Here is a 16,541-nt window from a genome sequence, read left to right on the forward strand (position 1 = left end):
AGTTAATACAAGAAAATATTGTGTTCTGTAAACATTTTATGAATAAAATTGGCATCTGCAGGAACGGCACCAAAAGTCAAATGGCAGATACATAAAATCAGACTCTGGTATAGGCACAGCATATTTGGATCCTAGGAATTCCATGGCCACACAACAAAGCCTTGCATACAATATTTATAATGGTGCAAATTAATTAGCCATAATCTTTCTAGGAAAAAAACTGAGATGTTATTTAAGGAGAATTAGAACATATAGATTTTCTCTCTCATATGCAGCTGCATCAAAAATAGGCTTGATTATATTGTAAATTATAATACGGGCTGGCTAAAGTGTTGATGGGCAATTTAGACCTCCCCCTTTACAGCCCTCCTCTTTTTATGTATGAATCGTTATTGAAAATGACCCGTTTCTGTGAAAGTGTTATTTGTAGCTATTTGCTAGATGGGCTATTTGACTAGTCACTACATGTTGGTGGAATGTGACTGATTATCCCTGTATCACCTGGGATTACTTCTGCTCTCTGATAGGGTGGAACTTTTAGCATCAAATGAATAGTAAATACTCTTGTTCCCATATGCAACAATCTGTTGATTGCAGGCAAAAAGGGACATTTATATGAAGAACAATTCTTACCCAATACATTAGCTGTCAAAAACGTGTTCACAAATGGCATAGTACTCTTAGTATTTCCCATTTTTCATGTCTGAAGCTCAAAAGGATAAATTGGGTGAAGGCTCGAAGTCACTTTTCCTAAAACTCAAAATAGCTTCTTAGCATTATGTGCAAAGAGCCTATAGCCCCCCCAAACCTATTTTTACAAACTATTTGAGGGCACAGAGGCTGCACGTTTTAGTTGAGAAAAAAATCATAAAAATATTCATGTTCCTTTCATGCACCATAGAGTTGTTTACAGAACCTGAAGCAGCAACGGTAAAAATCACCCGATAAGGCAGTGCACTGTGAAAAGGAGTGTTATGCTCCATGCGAGTGGATTCCATTTGTGAAGGGCATGCCTACTAACAGCTAAGAAAAGATTCTGAAATATGATAATATTTTGAAAAGGTCACTAGGCAAACCACTGTGCAGTGTGTCTGAGTGCAGGCATATTGCGGGGCATTCAGCCGTAACATCCTCGGAACTCACTTTCTAACTACTGCTGTTTTTACAACAGGCCTACGTGCATTAACTAAACACTGGGTCAAAATTATTTCTTCTGGAATTCATGGCCAATCTAGCTCCAAGGTGGTGGGTATGGCATGAAGACTGTCTCAAAATATGCCGAATGGATGAGAATAGCACCTGCCAATGATTTTCATTTCAGTCTCCTGATAGAGCACAAGGAGAGCGTGCTGTACTCACCCGCATCAGTTTACTTCTCATATTTCAGTTGTCTGCTTGTTGATAATAGGACAATTCTCAGTAACTCTTCAATATTATGTAAATCTCTGTATTCTAAGAGCCATAAGTGGTTAATCAAAGTATAGGGATGCAGACAGAAATTGTCTTAACCACCATGCAGTCTGACTATGGGAGTCTAAAGTTGGCTGCTTGGCATTTAGTTGTCAAGTAACTGCTGAAGCAAGGATATTCGGATATGATCATCTCTAGCTTTTCAGCTTTCAGATAAAGCAATGAACAGAGTAGCATGTAGTCTGGCTACAGTGTAAAAGCAGGGCTATAGAGTTGCACAGTGGGCCTCAACCTGATGCTGAACATTCTTGTGTGCCATCCTTTCACTCTTTGTATTCTAAGTGTCCCTCACTAGAAAGAAGCCTCCATCGTGGTAACGTTAGCTTGATCTGTGGTGCAATTACAAGCTCTGTTCATACGGAACCAGCACTGAATTCCTCATGCTGATAAAGTGCTTCTTTCAACCAACCCAGAATTCATTCCTCAAGACAATTGCATCGCCTAGAAGTCTCATGAAATTGCACTATAAATCTGTCCCCAGCCATCGCACCGCATAGATCCCTGCACAATGCTAAAAATAGACTTGGACACAACCAAGGCATTCGGCTGATCAAGTTCACTTTGTGTCCTACCACTTCACTTTAAAAAAGGTACAAGTTGTGCATGTTGGATGAAGGCAAGATTTTCTTCTGCATTCAGGCCACGCTACTTTATCCTTGCGCTCCATGGATTTCTTCACAAAGAATCAAGCAGTTGTCCTCCAAGTCTCACCTGATGGCATTACTGGGAAGTTGGTGTTAGGTTGCTTCACAGAGGGCATGTTGTTCACAGAGTTGCTCATTTTGCTTGCATTAGGCCAAATGGCTTTGATGTCCTTGCTATACATGTCTGGAAAATTACCACTGTATGATTTGGGACACGTCCTGTTCAAAAAGTCTCTCTACATGCTACCCCCAAAATTCCCTTTCTTCAAGTAGGGACACCGACCCTGCACTAGCTCAAGTAAGGTATCTCCAATTTGACGTGACCCTCTATTGTAGAACATAAAAACTTGGTTAGATTCATGGTTAGTAGTGTTTTACTTCTAAGGTGGTAATTAGTGCACAGGCTTTTTTAATCAGTTCTCAATTGACAGGGTCTTCAGAAAGGAATGCAACCAAGAGACACCTATTGACAAATCTGAATTCTGCCACTTGGAGTAAGCGTACAAAGTGCCTGCAGAAACTATTATGTAGACAAAGCCTGTATGTGCTAAGCCGCCGCATCACTTTCAGTCTACAGAAGGAAGATTTTTTTTTATGTGCAAATGTTATGGGCACAGCTAAAAACTAAAACTGGCTCCATGTGTCTCAAGAAAAAAGTGAGTAGTTACAATACATAAATAGTTCATATGCACAAGTTCTAGAAATTGACTTATTTAATACAGTAATCCATTTCTTTACTTTAATACAAAGTGACATTTTTGTTTTTAGTACAGAAAATCCAAGTCAGAATCGTACCGTTCTGTTTCAATTGTACCGTGGGAGTCCAACTCTGACCTCAACTTAAAAAAAAATATATAACTGCTGTCCCTCAACATGTGAAGTATTTTAACTAGTATTTTAACTACATTTCCTATATTTATTTTTAAAAAGTATTTAGAACTATAAAACAGTATCTGTAAAACAGAAGTTAAAATTTAGGACCAAATTTTTCTTTGAAGAACTGTACAAGAAAAATCCCTTTTTTAATTAAAAACTGCAAATAAAAATGAAACTACACAACTATTGGGTAAAACAAATACTTCTTGCTACATAATGAAATGTTAGGAACAGTCACCGAGAAACAGTTAGACTAAAATGATACTTCAAAAGAATTGAAGTTCAGTACCTACAACGTGACATACAGTTTAGAGAGACAGAAAAACTTCTTGTTAGGAACACAGACTTAGAAGTGCAAAAACAAAAAGGATCTGATACAATGGAGTTTGGTACAATGGGGTACATACGTCTTGTAACCAAAACTAAACAATTGCGTATTTGTTGACAGTGACACCACCAACAATTATGGTACCTCTCTAAAGGCTTTCAATCAAAGCCCTAAAACTGTGACTGTTCTTTTATTAAATAAAAATCTATGTGAATGCTACACACTGAAGTACGACATTTAAGAATTACCCTGCAAAATTGCACCAACATAAGCTTTCAATATTTACAGTCTCTAAAAGTGACACAAATAGCATGCTAGGCCTAGTTATCGACTCTCCCCATGTCTACTTAATCCAGGCCCAACAATCAAAAATTATTTCTCAACACACATTAAGCTTAGAGTGATCTGATATATTATGATGTTTAAATATTCGATCCATGCATAAAAACAAAAAAACAGTATCCATGACAGACAAATGTTTGCATTTTATCAACAGTGGTCGGCCCTGTAGAGGAGTGCACTTCCTTCTGAGCTCACTCCCAAAAGGTACCATTCACAAAACCCATGCGATTACCCGGTAGTTATGTCAACAGCGGCTTTGGAAATGGTCAGAAATACAAGGTAGAATCACACTGCCCACAACCATTCATTCATATGCAGAAACGTCACTCCATTTTGGAGATATGCCTTGTTTAGGGGAAAAGCAACAAACTTAAAAAAAAAAAAAGACATTCAAGTAAACAGCAACAACCAAATACTTGGAAAAGGTTTTTGTAAACTTGTCATTCTAAAGGGTTTTTGTTTCGCAGCATCACTAAATAAATCTCATATGAAAAAGTACACCTACGTCATACCATCCTGTTCTGTATAAAAGCACACCATAAGATACAAGTTCTTCTGATGAAGTGATCTATCCCTTCCAACACACCTTGTGGATTTTTTTAATTCAGTGTATCACTCCCCTTCATGGAAAAAAAAAAAATCAATCATTTATATCTCTATACAGATATAAATGGATAGTATCCATTGGATGAAAAAAGCCAAATGTGAAGTACATCTGAAGAAGAGTATCTATAGTGGGCCAGCTGGAATCCACAGGACTTTATTTTGTTCTTGATCAACAGTTGTCATAATCTGAGTGCAAATGCTTGAAAGGGCTCCTCCCTGGACAATACCTATAAAAATAATTTAAAAAACCACCAGAGTCACACACATCAGACACTGGAAAAAGCAATTCTTAGCCAGGTATTCTCCTACATAGTATTTATCAATAGATCATAAATAAATTAACCACTTGGATATCTGGCAGATACATGATTGTAGGGAAAACAATAACAAGGATAAACAGAGCAGAGAGGTTAAGTATTTAATATGCAAACTTTCCTGCTAACCCTTAAAATGACACAGGAAAGCAGTCAGAGTCCTGGTTATAATCAGCTAAGACAACTGTTTTGTTACTGAGTCCTCCGTGTGCTATTTTCAGAGGCATGTGCTAAAATTTATTCATTACCTCTAAGGATAGCCAGAACCCTTGTTATATCATAATAAATCCTCACTGCTGGGCAAGTGGTGTTCAAGGTTTAACATTTATGTAGTAATACACAGCGACTATAGCTGTAGCAACTAGGCACTGTTTACAAATATTTTAAACAAACTGTACAGGGCTGAGCTAAATAAAGACACTCTTGCTGCCACCACAAACTAACTGAAACAGCTGGGGAGAGGGAATAGCCCTAAATACACCTGGCATAGTATCGGTCAGTGTGCCAAACTCAGCCTAGGGTGGAATACCAAGCAGAACAAGTTGAAAAGGCCAGGGGCCTTCTTGTTGAGAAATCCCTGATACCTTTCTTGGAGACTGTGCTCAGCCACAAGAACAGCCGCCAGTGTTTTGCATCATGGTGTTAACCCACTTGGATAAGCTTTGCCTGGGACTTTCAAAGCATGCAAAATACCTAGAGCTGGCAGCCAGGAACAGGAAAAGGGACTTCACCAAAATAATAAATTTCCTAAGCTTGGGCTTTGCTTCTCCTAACACCAATCTCCTCGCTCAGCTGCAACAGCATTAGCGTAGGGAAAGAAATCAGTGTAGACAAGGGAAAGCTGATCTTTGGAGCTTTAAAACATTAAAGAGAGCCTTATGTGACTTAATAGTTGTGCCTGAAAAAGCGCCTGTAACGACAGCTAACACCAAGGTCAAGTAACAGGAAAAAACAAGAGGCAGACTTTTTCCCACTTCTGACCTTCGAAGACTGAATACCACTTAAGCAAAAATATATTGTAATGGATGCAGCATGCTGTGCAGTACCAACACCATGAGAATGCATGGACCCAAAAAAAGGACAGGCCTGTACCCAGCAAAAGGGGCACTTAAAAGGCCATGCAAATCACACTAAGTGTGCAGTCTCTGAACTCAACATGGCCTTAACAGGCTACTTGCCAAAAACAGTTGGTTACTGAAGCAGCCCCTGGGCTTGAGACCTATAGGTCTGCTGCATACCAAGGGAGAAGAAGCTACTGTGTGCAAGATTACATATAGCTCTATGCTCAAACTGCACACTTCTCTCAGAACCCTGTCATGCGAGTTAAGCACTGAATAGGAGCTTAGAGTTTTTAGGTCAAAAGTATAATGCCGTTTCAACATAGCTGCTTTGGTTTGCTGCCTGACTAACATTTAGGAGCCTCCAACTGAGGCACTCAGCGTGCTAGGCACTGTACAGACAGTTTGAGCCTCAGAGAGCTTAGACTGAGGCCTCTCATTGTGCAACGTGTCTGGTCATGCATTTTTTTTTGGGGGGGGGAAGGATTTGGCTTCAATTAAGACAACATGCAGCAAGTAGGTGACACACAAGGAATAGAAGGTAGCATGTGGTTATATAAACCAGTTCTGTGCCCATTTTCAAGGTGCACAGTCACGTCTTAGAAAATGAAGTATTTATCTGGGTTAATAAGCTGGAAAACTGCCATTATGACTGAATTTTCTCCACATATAATAGTAATGTCCCTTCTTATGAAGGCTTGTCCCTAAAGATACCTGCATACTGTGTGTGTGTATGACTTTTGTAGAAATCTAAGTAGAATTTCTTTTAAAGTAAAAGAAACATTGAGGACTGTTGCTCTATATAAGGGCTAGGAATGATTATTATTAAAGGCTTTGTGTTGTGTTCCTAGGCACCTTGTGTAACGTTGGGCCATTCACTTCTATAGTACTAAGCTTTCAGCCTGAATGTTGTGAGTTTGTGCAAAGGAGTTTGGTTCACTGAAGGGAGCTAAAGCATCCTCTAAGTACTGCAGCACTGTCTTGGTAAAAGCATATTAGAAAACAGTCCTCAAATGTCTGGTTGATATTATGAACTATGCCATCAAAATAGACCTCTGATAGGATTATGTACAATGGCTCCACACTCATGGCATAACGTCATCTCCCTTTGTATTATTCCAAAGCCAGTAAATCCCAATATAGCTTTCTTATGGGAGAACGCCTCAATACACCATATTGGAGCAGGAATAAAAAATATCTCTGTATGTTGTCATGTAATAGTAACATTCATATCTTCCCTATGACTAACACTTACACTTTATGTAGTTTCAGTATAATGCTCCCACTACTACAGGGTCATTTGAATCAAGCCACTTTGAGACGACGGCTCCCTAAATACTAAAACCAAACCAACTCCATTTTGTAGACTAAGCACTTACGATTTTTTTTGAGGGGGGAGGGAAATTATATATTTTCTCTTAAAAGAATCAGAGCGCACACACAATTGGAACCCAGGAGGAGGAACTAACCCTGCTACATACATTAAAGGCTCTTTTGAAACACAATTTAGGTAGGAAAGCCTGCAACTGTGTTCTTACTGAAATGATGATTAAATACTAACCTGTAAAGTACTTGCTATATTCCTGTTCTATTTTTTGAGCGGTCTCAAATTGTTCTTTGGAATGTTTTTGTGTAACCTTGTCCCTCAGAAAGATTGGGTCTTTTTGCTCTCTGTAAGAGAAGAAAAAAAATATTTACTCAACAGTCATTCTTTCAACAGACTCCAGATGAATTACATATACTTATGATTATCTCCACGCCTATGATTAATTTTCAGGCATACAAAGAGCGCCATCTGGAGATTCAGTGTAATAGTACCATTAATATGAAATGTAAGTGATAGCCAAGGCATACGAACTGCTGTAATAGGAAACACTACATAACACTGACAAAAATTCACTCATCAGTGAAAGCCAAGAAACCCTCCCCTCAAACTATTCATTTTAAAGGATCTTTTCAGAAGTCTTGGATCATCCTACACTTTGCGAGAAACACTTCTTAGTCAAAGCAACATTAAAGAAACCGCTCTATAAAAGGACTTAAAATCTCAATGCATTTCTCAAACTTTGCAAACAAAGAAACTTTGATACAAGTTGAGGGTGTGAGGGGCTGGAGATTAGCGATAAACTGTGTGTCTCTTCCAGATCAAAATTTCTCCATCATTTAAGAGCATTTTAAATTCATAGTTCTGATTCAGACCTCTCTCTAGAAAAATGCTTTGTTTTGTGAGCATGAAACAAAGATCTGCTATCACATTTTGGATACAGTAGCAACTGGGATTGGTAGGTAAAAAGCCCTAATATAAACAGAGACTCTTCTAGGTATTAGTGAGTAAAGGCAAGTTTCTGTATGAAATGGTAAAGAGCAGTTAGTCTGCCTCTGCACTGCTGAACTAATACATAAAGCTGGGCCAGTGTTGTGGTGCTATCATAGACACTGTCCTAGTATAAAGGTGGTTTTCAAACACATTTAATTGCTCTACAAGACCTGTGCTAAATCACATAAAGCACATCTGAAAATCCTACTTTTAAACTTTTGATGCCCAAAACAGGCACTCCTAAAGTGAACATACAGCTTATTTTGAGGAGCTTTTGCGAAATCATAATTTCTAGTGTTAACAGTTCAATTTTTCACAAAGTTATTATATTGAACTTTCTTTTCAAAAACAGGTGCTGAGAGCGCTATTGGCCAGTTTTTTCAAGAGTTCAAGAACAGCAGTTTGGTTATCTTTTGAAAATCTGGCCAATAGCTAATACATAAATCATTTTAGGGTTATATTTTAAAAAGATGGTAGGATTTTAACCTCACAACAGAGCTGCAAGGCCTAACTCAATCACATTGATAAAGGTTTTCTGATATACTACAATGAAACAGACTATACAAACTATTATTGTGTAACAAGTGGCCGAAGGTGACGCTTCTCACTTACTTGATTTGCTTTGCATTTTTGTACCGAATGAAGATGACAATGGGGTAGATATGAACACTGTGGAGCCGTTCAATGGCATGAGGAGCAATGTCCAACAGACAATGACAGTCCTAAAAACAAATATTGCAATAGAAAGCATAAGCAAACTTATAATGTCCCTATTCATCCTCCAGTGAAACCTTGGTAACTCAACAGAATTTCTGCTTTACATTTATATGACAGGTCATTAAGCATATTAGCAACACCTTTTTCACATAAAATACATTGTAGCAGTAACTACCAAGTGAATTGTATGGGAAAGATTTATCAATGTTTAGGAGGACAAAAATATACGAACCAGTAAACCCCATTTAGAGTACTACAATCTATTAATAGAATGAGCACTTAGAGGATATTTGTACTAAATTGAAAATGTAACTTGAAACGGATGGAATCAATTAATCCCAAGCGTTCTGCCATAAAGTATTTAGGTATTCAATCATTTTGTGTTGGAACACAAAACAATAGATGAATAGTCTCTCTTACCTCCTAAATAGACCAAATATGCATCTCTACTCCTTAACTGATAAGAATGTATATCTGCTTTGACAGAACATGTTTAAATCTTTTAAAGTTAGTTAGGGGGTTTGCAACAAGAACAACAACAAACATCTATATTATAAATTACACTTTCATTGTGAAGAAGAGATTGCACTACACTGTTTGTATGAAGTAAACTGAAAAATACTATTTTGTATGAAGTAAACTAAAAAATACCATTTCTTCTGTTTACCAGTATTTCACTGTATAAATAATTGAAATAGTAGCATAAAATGAGCACTGTACACTTAGTATTCTGAGTTGTAACAGAAGTCAATATATTTGAAAACAGAGAAAGTCATCCAGAAATATTTTATACATTTCATAGAGTCATAGAACTGGAAGGGACCTCGAGAGGTCATCGAGTCCAGCCCTTCGCCCTCAAGGCAGGACCAAGCTCCGTCTACACCATCCCTGACAGATGTCTATCTAACCTGTTCTTAAATATCTCCAGAGAGGGAGATTCCACCACCTCCCTTGGCAATTTATTCCAATATTTGACCACCCTGACAGAAATTTTTTCCTAATGTCCAATCCAAACCTCCCTTGCTGCACTTTAAGCCCATTACTCCTTGTCCTGTCCTCAGAAACCAAGAGGAACAAATTTTCTCCTTGTGACACCCTTTTAGATATTTGAAAACCGCTATCATGTCCTCTCTTAATCTTCTTTTTTCCAAATTAAACAAGCCCAGTTCATGAAGCCTGGCTTCATAGGTCATGTTCTCTAGACCTTTAATCATTCTTGTCGCTCTTCTCTGTATCCTTTCCAATTTCTCCACATCTTTCTTGAAATGTGGCGCCCAGAACTGGACACAGTACTCCAGCTGAGGCCTAACTAGTGCCGAGTAGAGCGGCAGAATGACTTCATGAGTTTTGCTTACAACACACCTGTTGATACAACCTAGAATCATATTTGCTTTTTTTGCAACAGCGTCACACTGTTGACTCATATTCAACTTGTGGTCCATGATGACCCCGAGATCCTTTTCCGCCATGCTCCTTCCTAGACAGTCGCTTCCCATCTTGTATATATGGAACTGATTGTTCCTTCCTAAGTGGAGCACTTTGCATTTCTCTTTATTAAACTTCATCCTGTTTACCTCTGACCATTTCTCTAACTTGCTAAGGTCATTTTGAATTGTCCCTATCTTCCAAAGAAGTTGCAACCCCACCCAGTTTGGTATCATCTGCAAACTTAATAAGCGTACTCTCTATCCCAATATCTACATCATTGATGAAGATATTGTACAGTACGGGTCCCAAAACAGACCCGTGCGGAACTCCACTTGTTATCCCTTTCCAGCAGGATTTAGCATCGTTAACAACAACAACTCTCTGACTATGGTTATCCAGCCAATTTCAATTGGTAGTCTATTGTTTAACAGTGTGCTTAAACCTAATTAATAATGATTAATTTTAAACCAACATTAATTTTTTAGTTAATCGTGTGAGTTAACTGATTTATCAACAGTCCTGTTAAAAATATTTTTAAAAACAAAAAAATTAATTCAAACTCGTCAATGCATAGACACTGTTTTTAAGTAATATTAAAAAGACTTAAAAAATCACCAACACAACCAGTTTCTCTACATCTAGAACTATAAACGAATCTTGAAATAGTGACATGATAAAACAAGGTAACTGCATTTATATTACCTAGTTTTTCTTAAGAAAGTACCCTGGGAACAATTATTTGAGTCTTTTGAAACAGAACAATATCTGTATTGGCAAAACTTTTTCAGGAAACGTATCTGTGGCAGGGTGTTGCCCTTTAATAGCCCTTTAACGGGCTGAGACCTGGAGTCAGGGGGAAGCCTACCTGGAGACTATAAGAGCAGCTTCTGGGAGGAGGAGAGGGACCTGTCTGCCTGCCTGCAATGAGAGAGGCTTCAGCCTAGCAAACCCAGGCTACCCGGCCTGAGGCCCTAGGATCTGCAAGGAGGCTGTCATGGAGGGTGGAGCTCGCATGGAGGCAGCCCTAAAAGGCCAGGCTGCAAGGAGGCAGCCGTGGTTCGCAAGGAAGCAGCTGCGGTAGGCTGGGGGAGTGTGAGCCAGGGAAGCCCCAGGCCATAAGTCCTCAAGGCAGGGTTGCAAGAAGCAATTGGGCAGGCAGAGTGGGAGAAGAACTGGGGATCTTAGGGAGTAGGGAGGACCCTGGAGGAGGAGCGGAGGAAGAACAATGACTCCCCCCCCAGAAGGGGGCACGGAGCAAGACCGGAGGGCAGGGCCTTGAAGAAAACACCTCACCCAAAGGGGGCACGTCGGCATAGCCGGTTACTTCCCCAAAGCCACCCTGAGGGAAGAAGCCGTGCTGAAAGTGAGTTGAACCTACTACATATTATATAATAATTATCTGTACATTTTACAGTGAACTGTGGCACAACGAAGATACCATAAGATGACAACCACCTTCTCTGTTATCTCCTTTATCGAAGCTACCGTTGTCACGTCAAAATGTCCACTCCTCCGTTTGTAATCTATAAACAAACAGTCTTTCACTCCCCGTTCAATGGCTTGTTGGGAAGCTTTCATCACTTCTGTTTCAAAAAACAAAAACAGATTCTTAGTTCATTTATATTTCTTAACCACAGCATAAGATTTACAGAATATGCTACGGTTCTACATCTCTTCCCCTCCGCACCCTCCAGGAATTTTTGTGCTACCCTTTCATCCAGTTGTTAGGCCAACATAGCACATAGCAAAACACACATTAGCTCTTATTCCTTGTACACGTACCAAGGGGACATCTGCAAAACTTTCCAGGAGATTCTTTGACTAGCATGTCCTTCACAGCATCAAGTAATGGTCCTAGAATGAGTACAGGTCTGGGAGAGGTACAATCCACCTTCTGTACACGCTGATAAGCCAGACTCACGGAATCTAAAGAGTAACAAAAACAGTTATGTACAATTGAAAAATGTTTTTGTGGTAACGTAAATTTTTAGCAACGGACAAAAAGCCTGTAGTCCTGTTGCGAGAAGCTGGAATCGTCAGGTGCACAAATACACAGCTGTCTCACCCCATTAAGCAGTCTTTGTGACTTAGCATTTTGCTTAGTGTTAATTACGAAATGTGAACAATCCTGCCACTTCTACAGATTAAGACAATTTGCAGGGGATCAAAGACATTTTCACTTGTAAAATGCAATTGTGTTTTCAATTAAGCCATAAATGAGCATAAGCCGGGGTGGACAAAAGGGCCTCCGCAGGCTGGATCCGGCCCGCCAAGTGGGTTCATCCAGCCCTCGGAGGTCTAGCTTGTGGCTCCTGAAAGGGTGGAAGAAGACTTGGCGTGCTCCTCCGCTCCCAAGCCCTGACTGGCCTGTGGGCAGAAGGGGGAGAGCACAAAGTCTCCTACCACCGCCAAGGGCATGGGCGCTTTGGGGTAACCCCAGACTGATCATGGTATGAGGGTGGGGAAGCAGGGAAGTATCCCATCCCACCCCACCCCTTCTGCTTGAGGTCCCGCCCCTCCCAGAGCTGCCTGGGATCACTTCAAAATTTCTGCAGTGGCCCCTGGCAAAAAATTATTGCCCACATAAGCAGTATAGAATTCAGTTGTTTGCTCAGGAGCTGTGACTATTCTAATGATTTAGACTCGTCAATTGAGACAGAAATCTCTCAAAGGAGGATTTAAACCATGCTGGTGAATAAATGTCAAAAGGCTTTTACCCCCTACCAATCCTGCTTAGAAGGTACAATTTTAATACAGGTTGAACCTCTCTAGTCCAGCAGGCTCTGGCCCAGCATGATTTTAGCCAGACGTCCACTTATCATGGATGTGGCCAAGTTTCCCGTGGTTCCATCAAGTTTGTTTCCACCCACCAGTCCTGGATCTTGGTGTCCTATGCTGTTATTTAGCTCTAATTTACCGCTAAATGTTTTCTAAAAGCCCAGAATGTGGCAGAAGTGTTGGTAATACTATACAATATTAACTCCCATGGTTCAGCAAATTCTCTGGTTTGGCAATGATCAGGACCCAAGCATGCCAGACTACCGAGGTTCAACCTATATTTATACATTTCAGGGATGGACTTATTCTTTGTAAATTAAGAAATTACAAGCACTAATCTGAGATGATCTGGTTTCTTATTTAATGCCTACATTGGTGCCTGAGGACAATAAACGTCATAGGACACAGAGTATACTTCAGTGTTTATATGCAGACTAAGCGACGCGGAGGGGGAGAGGAAATCACATCTCTCTTAGGAGGTTTCCATAGCCTTAAGAAAACTAAACATAACAAAAGCACTTGCCATCCAAGAAAGGAATGGAGTCGGTACTGATTGTATCGAGAGCCAGTAAATCCTTTCCATCTTTGGAGCCGCTACGCTTGTGTTTATGCTTTCTTCTAAAGAAAGATCTTCGAGCTGCTGCTGACAAAGTCTTAGTGGAGCTGTTTTCATCTTTAGCCTCCGACATACTGTGTCTCCTATAAAACTCCTGGTCCATCCTACAGTGAAATGGATTGAATAATTGTATTCAGGTTGGCACAAACACATGAGGTTTTAAGAGCCATTGTTCACAACAGAGGAGAAAAATCTTAACAGTATGAAAAACTTGTCTAGGACAAATGTCAAATCATCTAAAGCGGCATCAATAGAATGTCCATAACCTGAAAAACTACCCCAAACTACTATTGAACACCACTGGAAGAATATAGCCCATGTATTACATTTAGGTTTGATTTTCTGGGTCCCTCTTCAAGGACACTAGAACATAGGTAAATACAACAGCACTGGAAAAGCTCAATAAGCTGTGCCTGAGAATTTTGGGGGACATTATTTTCAAGGTAATTAGGTCCCTAATCCCTTGTGAAAAATCCATCTCCTGCTACATACACAAAATTGAAAGTACATATTGAATCACTGTGGTCCGGGACTCTTCGGTCCCGCAACATACATGATATAGAAGGATCACGAATGTTGCTGGACTAGAGAGTCCCAGCAGCAGAGGTTGCCGGCAGTGAAGAGAAGAGCTTGCTGGTAAGGCCAGTGGCAGGGGCGCGATTTCAGATTTTGGAAAGGGTGAGGGGGGGGGCATGACCAGTGCATGCCATAATGGGGGGGTGGGAAGAGTCAGAGCATGAGGGGCCAGATAAGGACAGTGGCTTCAGTAGTCTTACTCAGCATGCTTAGTACAAGCCAAGCAGCATATTGGGGGGACCAATTCCATTTGCACTTCTGCCACACACGTATCACCTCTTCCTAGGGCTACTAAGGCACTGGAAACCTCTAGGGGTTATGGAAGATAACTCAGCAATTAGCTGACAGGAGCACTGTATCTAATTCCTATATAAAAGAAAGAAAACTTAAATAAATATTAGAGGCACTCAGCTCTAATATTAACCTGTGGAACTCTTTGGCAGGAGATGGTGGAAAGGCCAAACTATAACAGAGTTCCAATAAGAACAAAATAAACTAAAGGAGGAAGCTGGAAATGGGCAACAAAGAATGGATCGTTTGATTATTGGGACTTCTGTTGGTTAGGGTTATTAAATTTTGAATAACTTACTAACTGAATAGTCGAACTTTGTATAGACTATTCGATTAGTCAGTAGGGCACCTCCACCTTTGAAGTGTAGCAACACCCCTAGCTGGTGCACTGGTAAGACCAAAGCACCACATGGAGCCTGGGATCAGCTGGGGCCTTTCAAGTGGCAGCACTGTGTGAAGCCTGGGGCCAGACCCTGGGCTCCACACAGCACTGCCACTTTGAAATGCCTCACCCAGCTGCGATGTCCCCAGCTGCATGTGGCATTTCAAAGCAGCAGTGCTGTGTGGAGCCCAGGGTCAGTGAGGTAGTCCCCAGCTAACTCCAGGCTCCACATGGCATTGCCACTTTAAATGCTGCATGCAGCCTGACGCCGAGCTCCTTGTGGGCGTTTCAAAGCAGCAGCACCACATGGAGCCCAGGGTCAGCGGGGAGTCACCAGCTGATCCCGGGCTCCACCCGGCGCTTTTGCCTTTCAAGTGTGCCAACTAGGGCTGTTGCTCTACATCTCTAAAATCTCCCTGCTCCCATCCATTAGTCATTTCTTTTCCAAGCTGAAAAATCCCAGTCTTTTTAATGTCTCCTATGGAAGCTGTTTCTTACCCCTAATCATTTCTGTTGCCCTTTCTGTACCTTTCCCAAATCCAATACATCTTTTTTTAGATGCGGTGATCAAATTTGCATACAATATTCAAGATGTGGGCAGACAGTGACTATATGTAGAGGCAGTATGATAATTTCTGTCTTATCTATTCCTTTCTTATGATTCCCAATATTTGGTTAGTTTTTCAGTTTTTAGACTGACACTGCATATTGAGACTATATTTTCAGAGAACTATGCACAATGATTCCAAGATCTCTTTCTTGAGTGGTAACAACTATTCTACATCCCATCATTTTTGCATGTAGACACAGGATTATAGTTTTCCAGGGGCATTACTTTGCATTTCTTAACACTGAACTCCAATGTCCCTTGTGCTGCCCAATCACCCAGTTTGGTGAGATCCCTTTGTAACTCTTCGCAATCAGCTTTACACTGAACTATTTGAGTAATTCTGTAGTATCTGAATATTTTGCCACCTCACTATTTACCCCCTTTTCAAGAGCATTTAAAGGTGTAACAAGTACTGGTCCAAATGCAAATCCCAGCAACACAACACTCATTGCTACTCTTTCCCCCCCAACCCCGTATCTTTTAAGTGGAGTACCAATATTTTCATGATGATCTAATAATCCTTTAATTACTTGAATGACCAGTCTTTTGTTATTCTTCATCACCTGCCTCTCTCTTTTTATAACAAACTCCCTGACCCAAAGGCAATGCTGCAAGCAGCTTAAACTCTGTTGCAATTAAGACTCACCTTTGGAGCTAGGGCATGCAGCTTTAAGCAGACCTCAAGTATGAAATCCAGAGGTTCAAACTTTCAAGGGGGTGGAGGGCTATTGCCCCCTAGCTCCCCATAAATGGTGCCCTTACCCAGAGGGTCAGTGGATGCTGTGGGGCAGAGAAGCTGGAGTGAGGGGCTGGAGCTCCAGCAGGGTGTCTGGGTCACTGCAAGCTCTGGTGGGGTGGGGTAAGGTCGCCATGAGCTCTGGTGGGGTGGCAGGGCTGCTGCAGCTCATTGGGTGAGGAGGATGGGGAAAGGAGTCCAGAAGGGAAGCTGGCACCCACACCTCCCCTCACGACCTTCCCTGGTCCAGCAAACTCCCTTGTTTGGGACCAGTCAGTTCCCCAGGGTGCTAGACTAGAGAGGTCCAACCTGAACTGCTCTTTTGGCAACACAACGCAGTGTTTTGTATTGCCAGTATTGTTTCTACAAACTAAGTGACTAATTCTGTTTAACATTATCAATTAGTATCACGCAGTTGTATTTAAAATGGAAGCAAACAATGTACATACAGT

The 16,541-nt window shown here is 40.7% G+C and overlaps 1 protein-coding gene across 2 annotated transcripts in view; it reads right to left on the reverse strand.

Annotated features, from left to right (window-relative positions):
• Positions 1-2,809: 2,809 nt before the first annotated feature.
• Positions 2,810-16,541, reverse strand: part of DLG5 (discs large MAGUK scaffold protein 5) — a 172,012-nt gene continuing 158,280 nt past the window's right edge. For both annotated transcript variants that reach the window (XM_075934726.1, XM_075934727.1), the window contains 6 exons: positions 13,402-13,598; positions 11,883-12,026; positions 11,556-11,683; positions 8,568-8,677; positions 7,200-7,309; positions 2,810-4,493 (listed from right to left, as the gene is read on the reverse strand). In XM_075934726.1, coding sequence (XP_075790841.1) covers positions 4,390-4,493; positions 7,200-7,309; positions 8,568-8,677; positions 11,556-11,683; positions 11,883-12,026; positions 13,402-13,598 — 793 coding nt within the window. In that variant the 3' untranslated portion in view covers positions 2,810-4,389. The remainder of the gene's footprint in view (positions 4,494-7,199; positions 7,310-8,567; positions 8,678-11,555; positions 11,684-11,882; positions 12,027-13,401; positions 13,599-16,541) is intronic.

Source organism: Pelodiscus sinensis, chromosome 8 (assembly GCF_049634645.1).
Source record: "Pelodiscus sinensis isolate JC-2024 chromosome 8, ASM4963464v1, whole genome shotgun sequence".
Classification (NCBI taxonomy): domain Eukaryota; kingdom Metazoa; phylum Chordata; order Testudines; family Trionychidae; genus Pelodiscus; species Pelodiscus sinensis.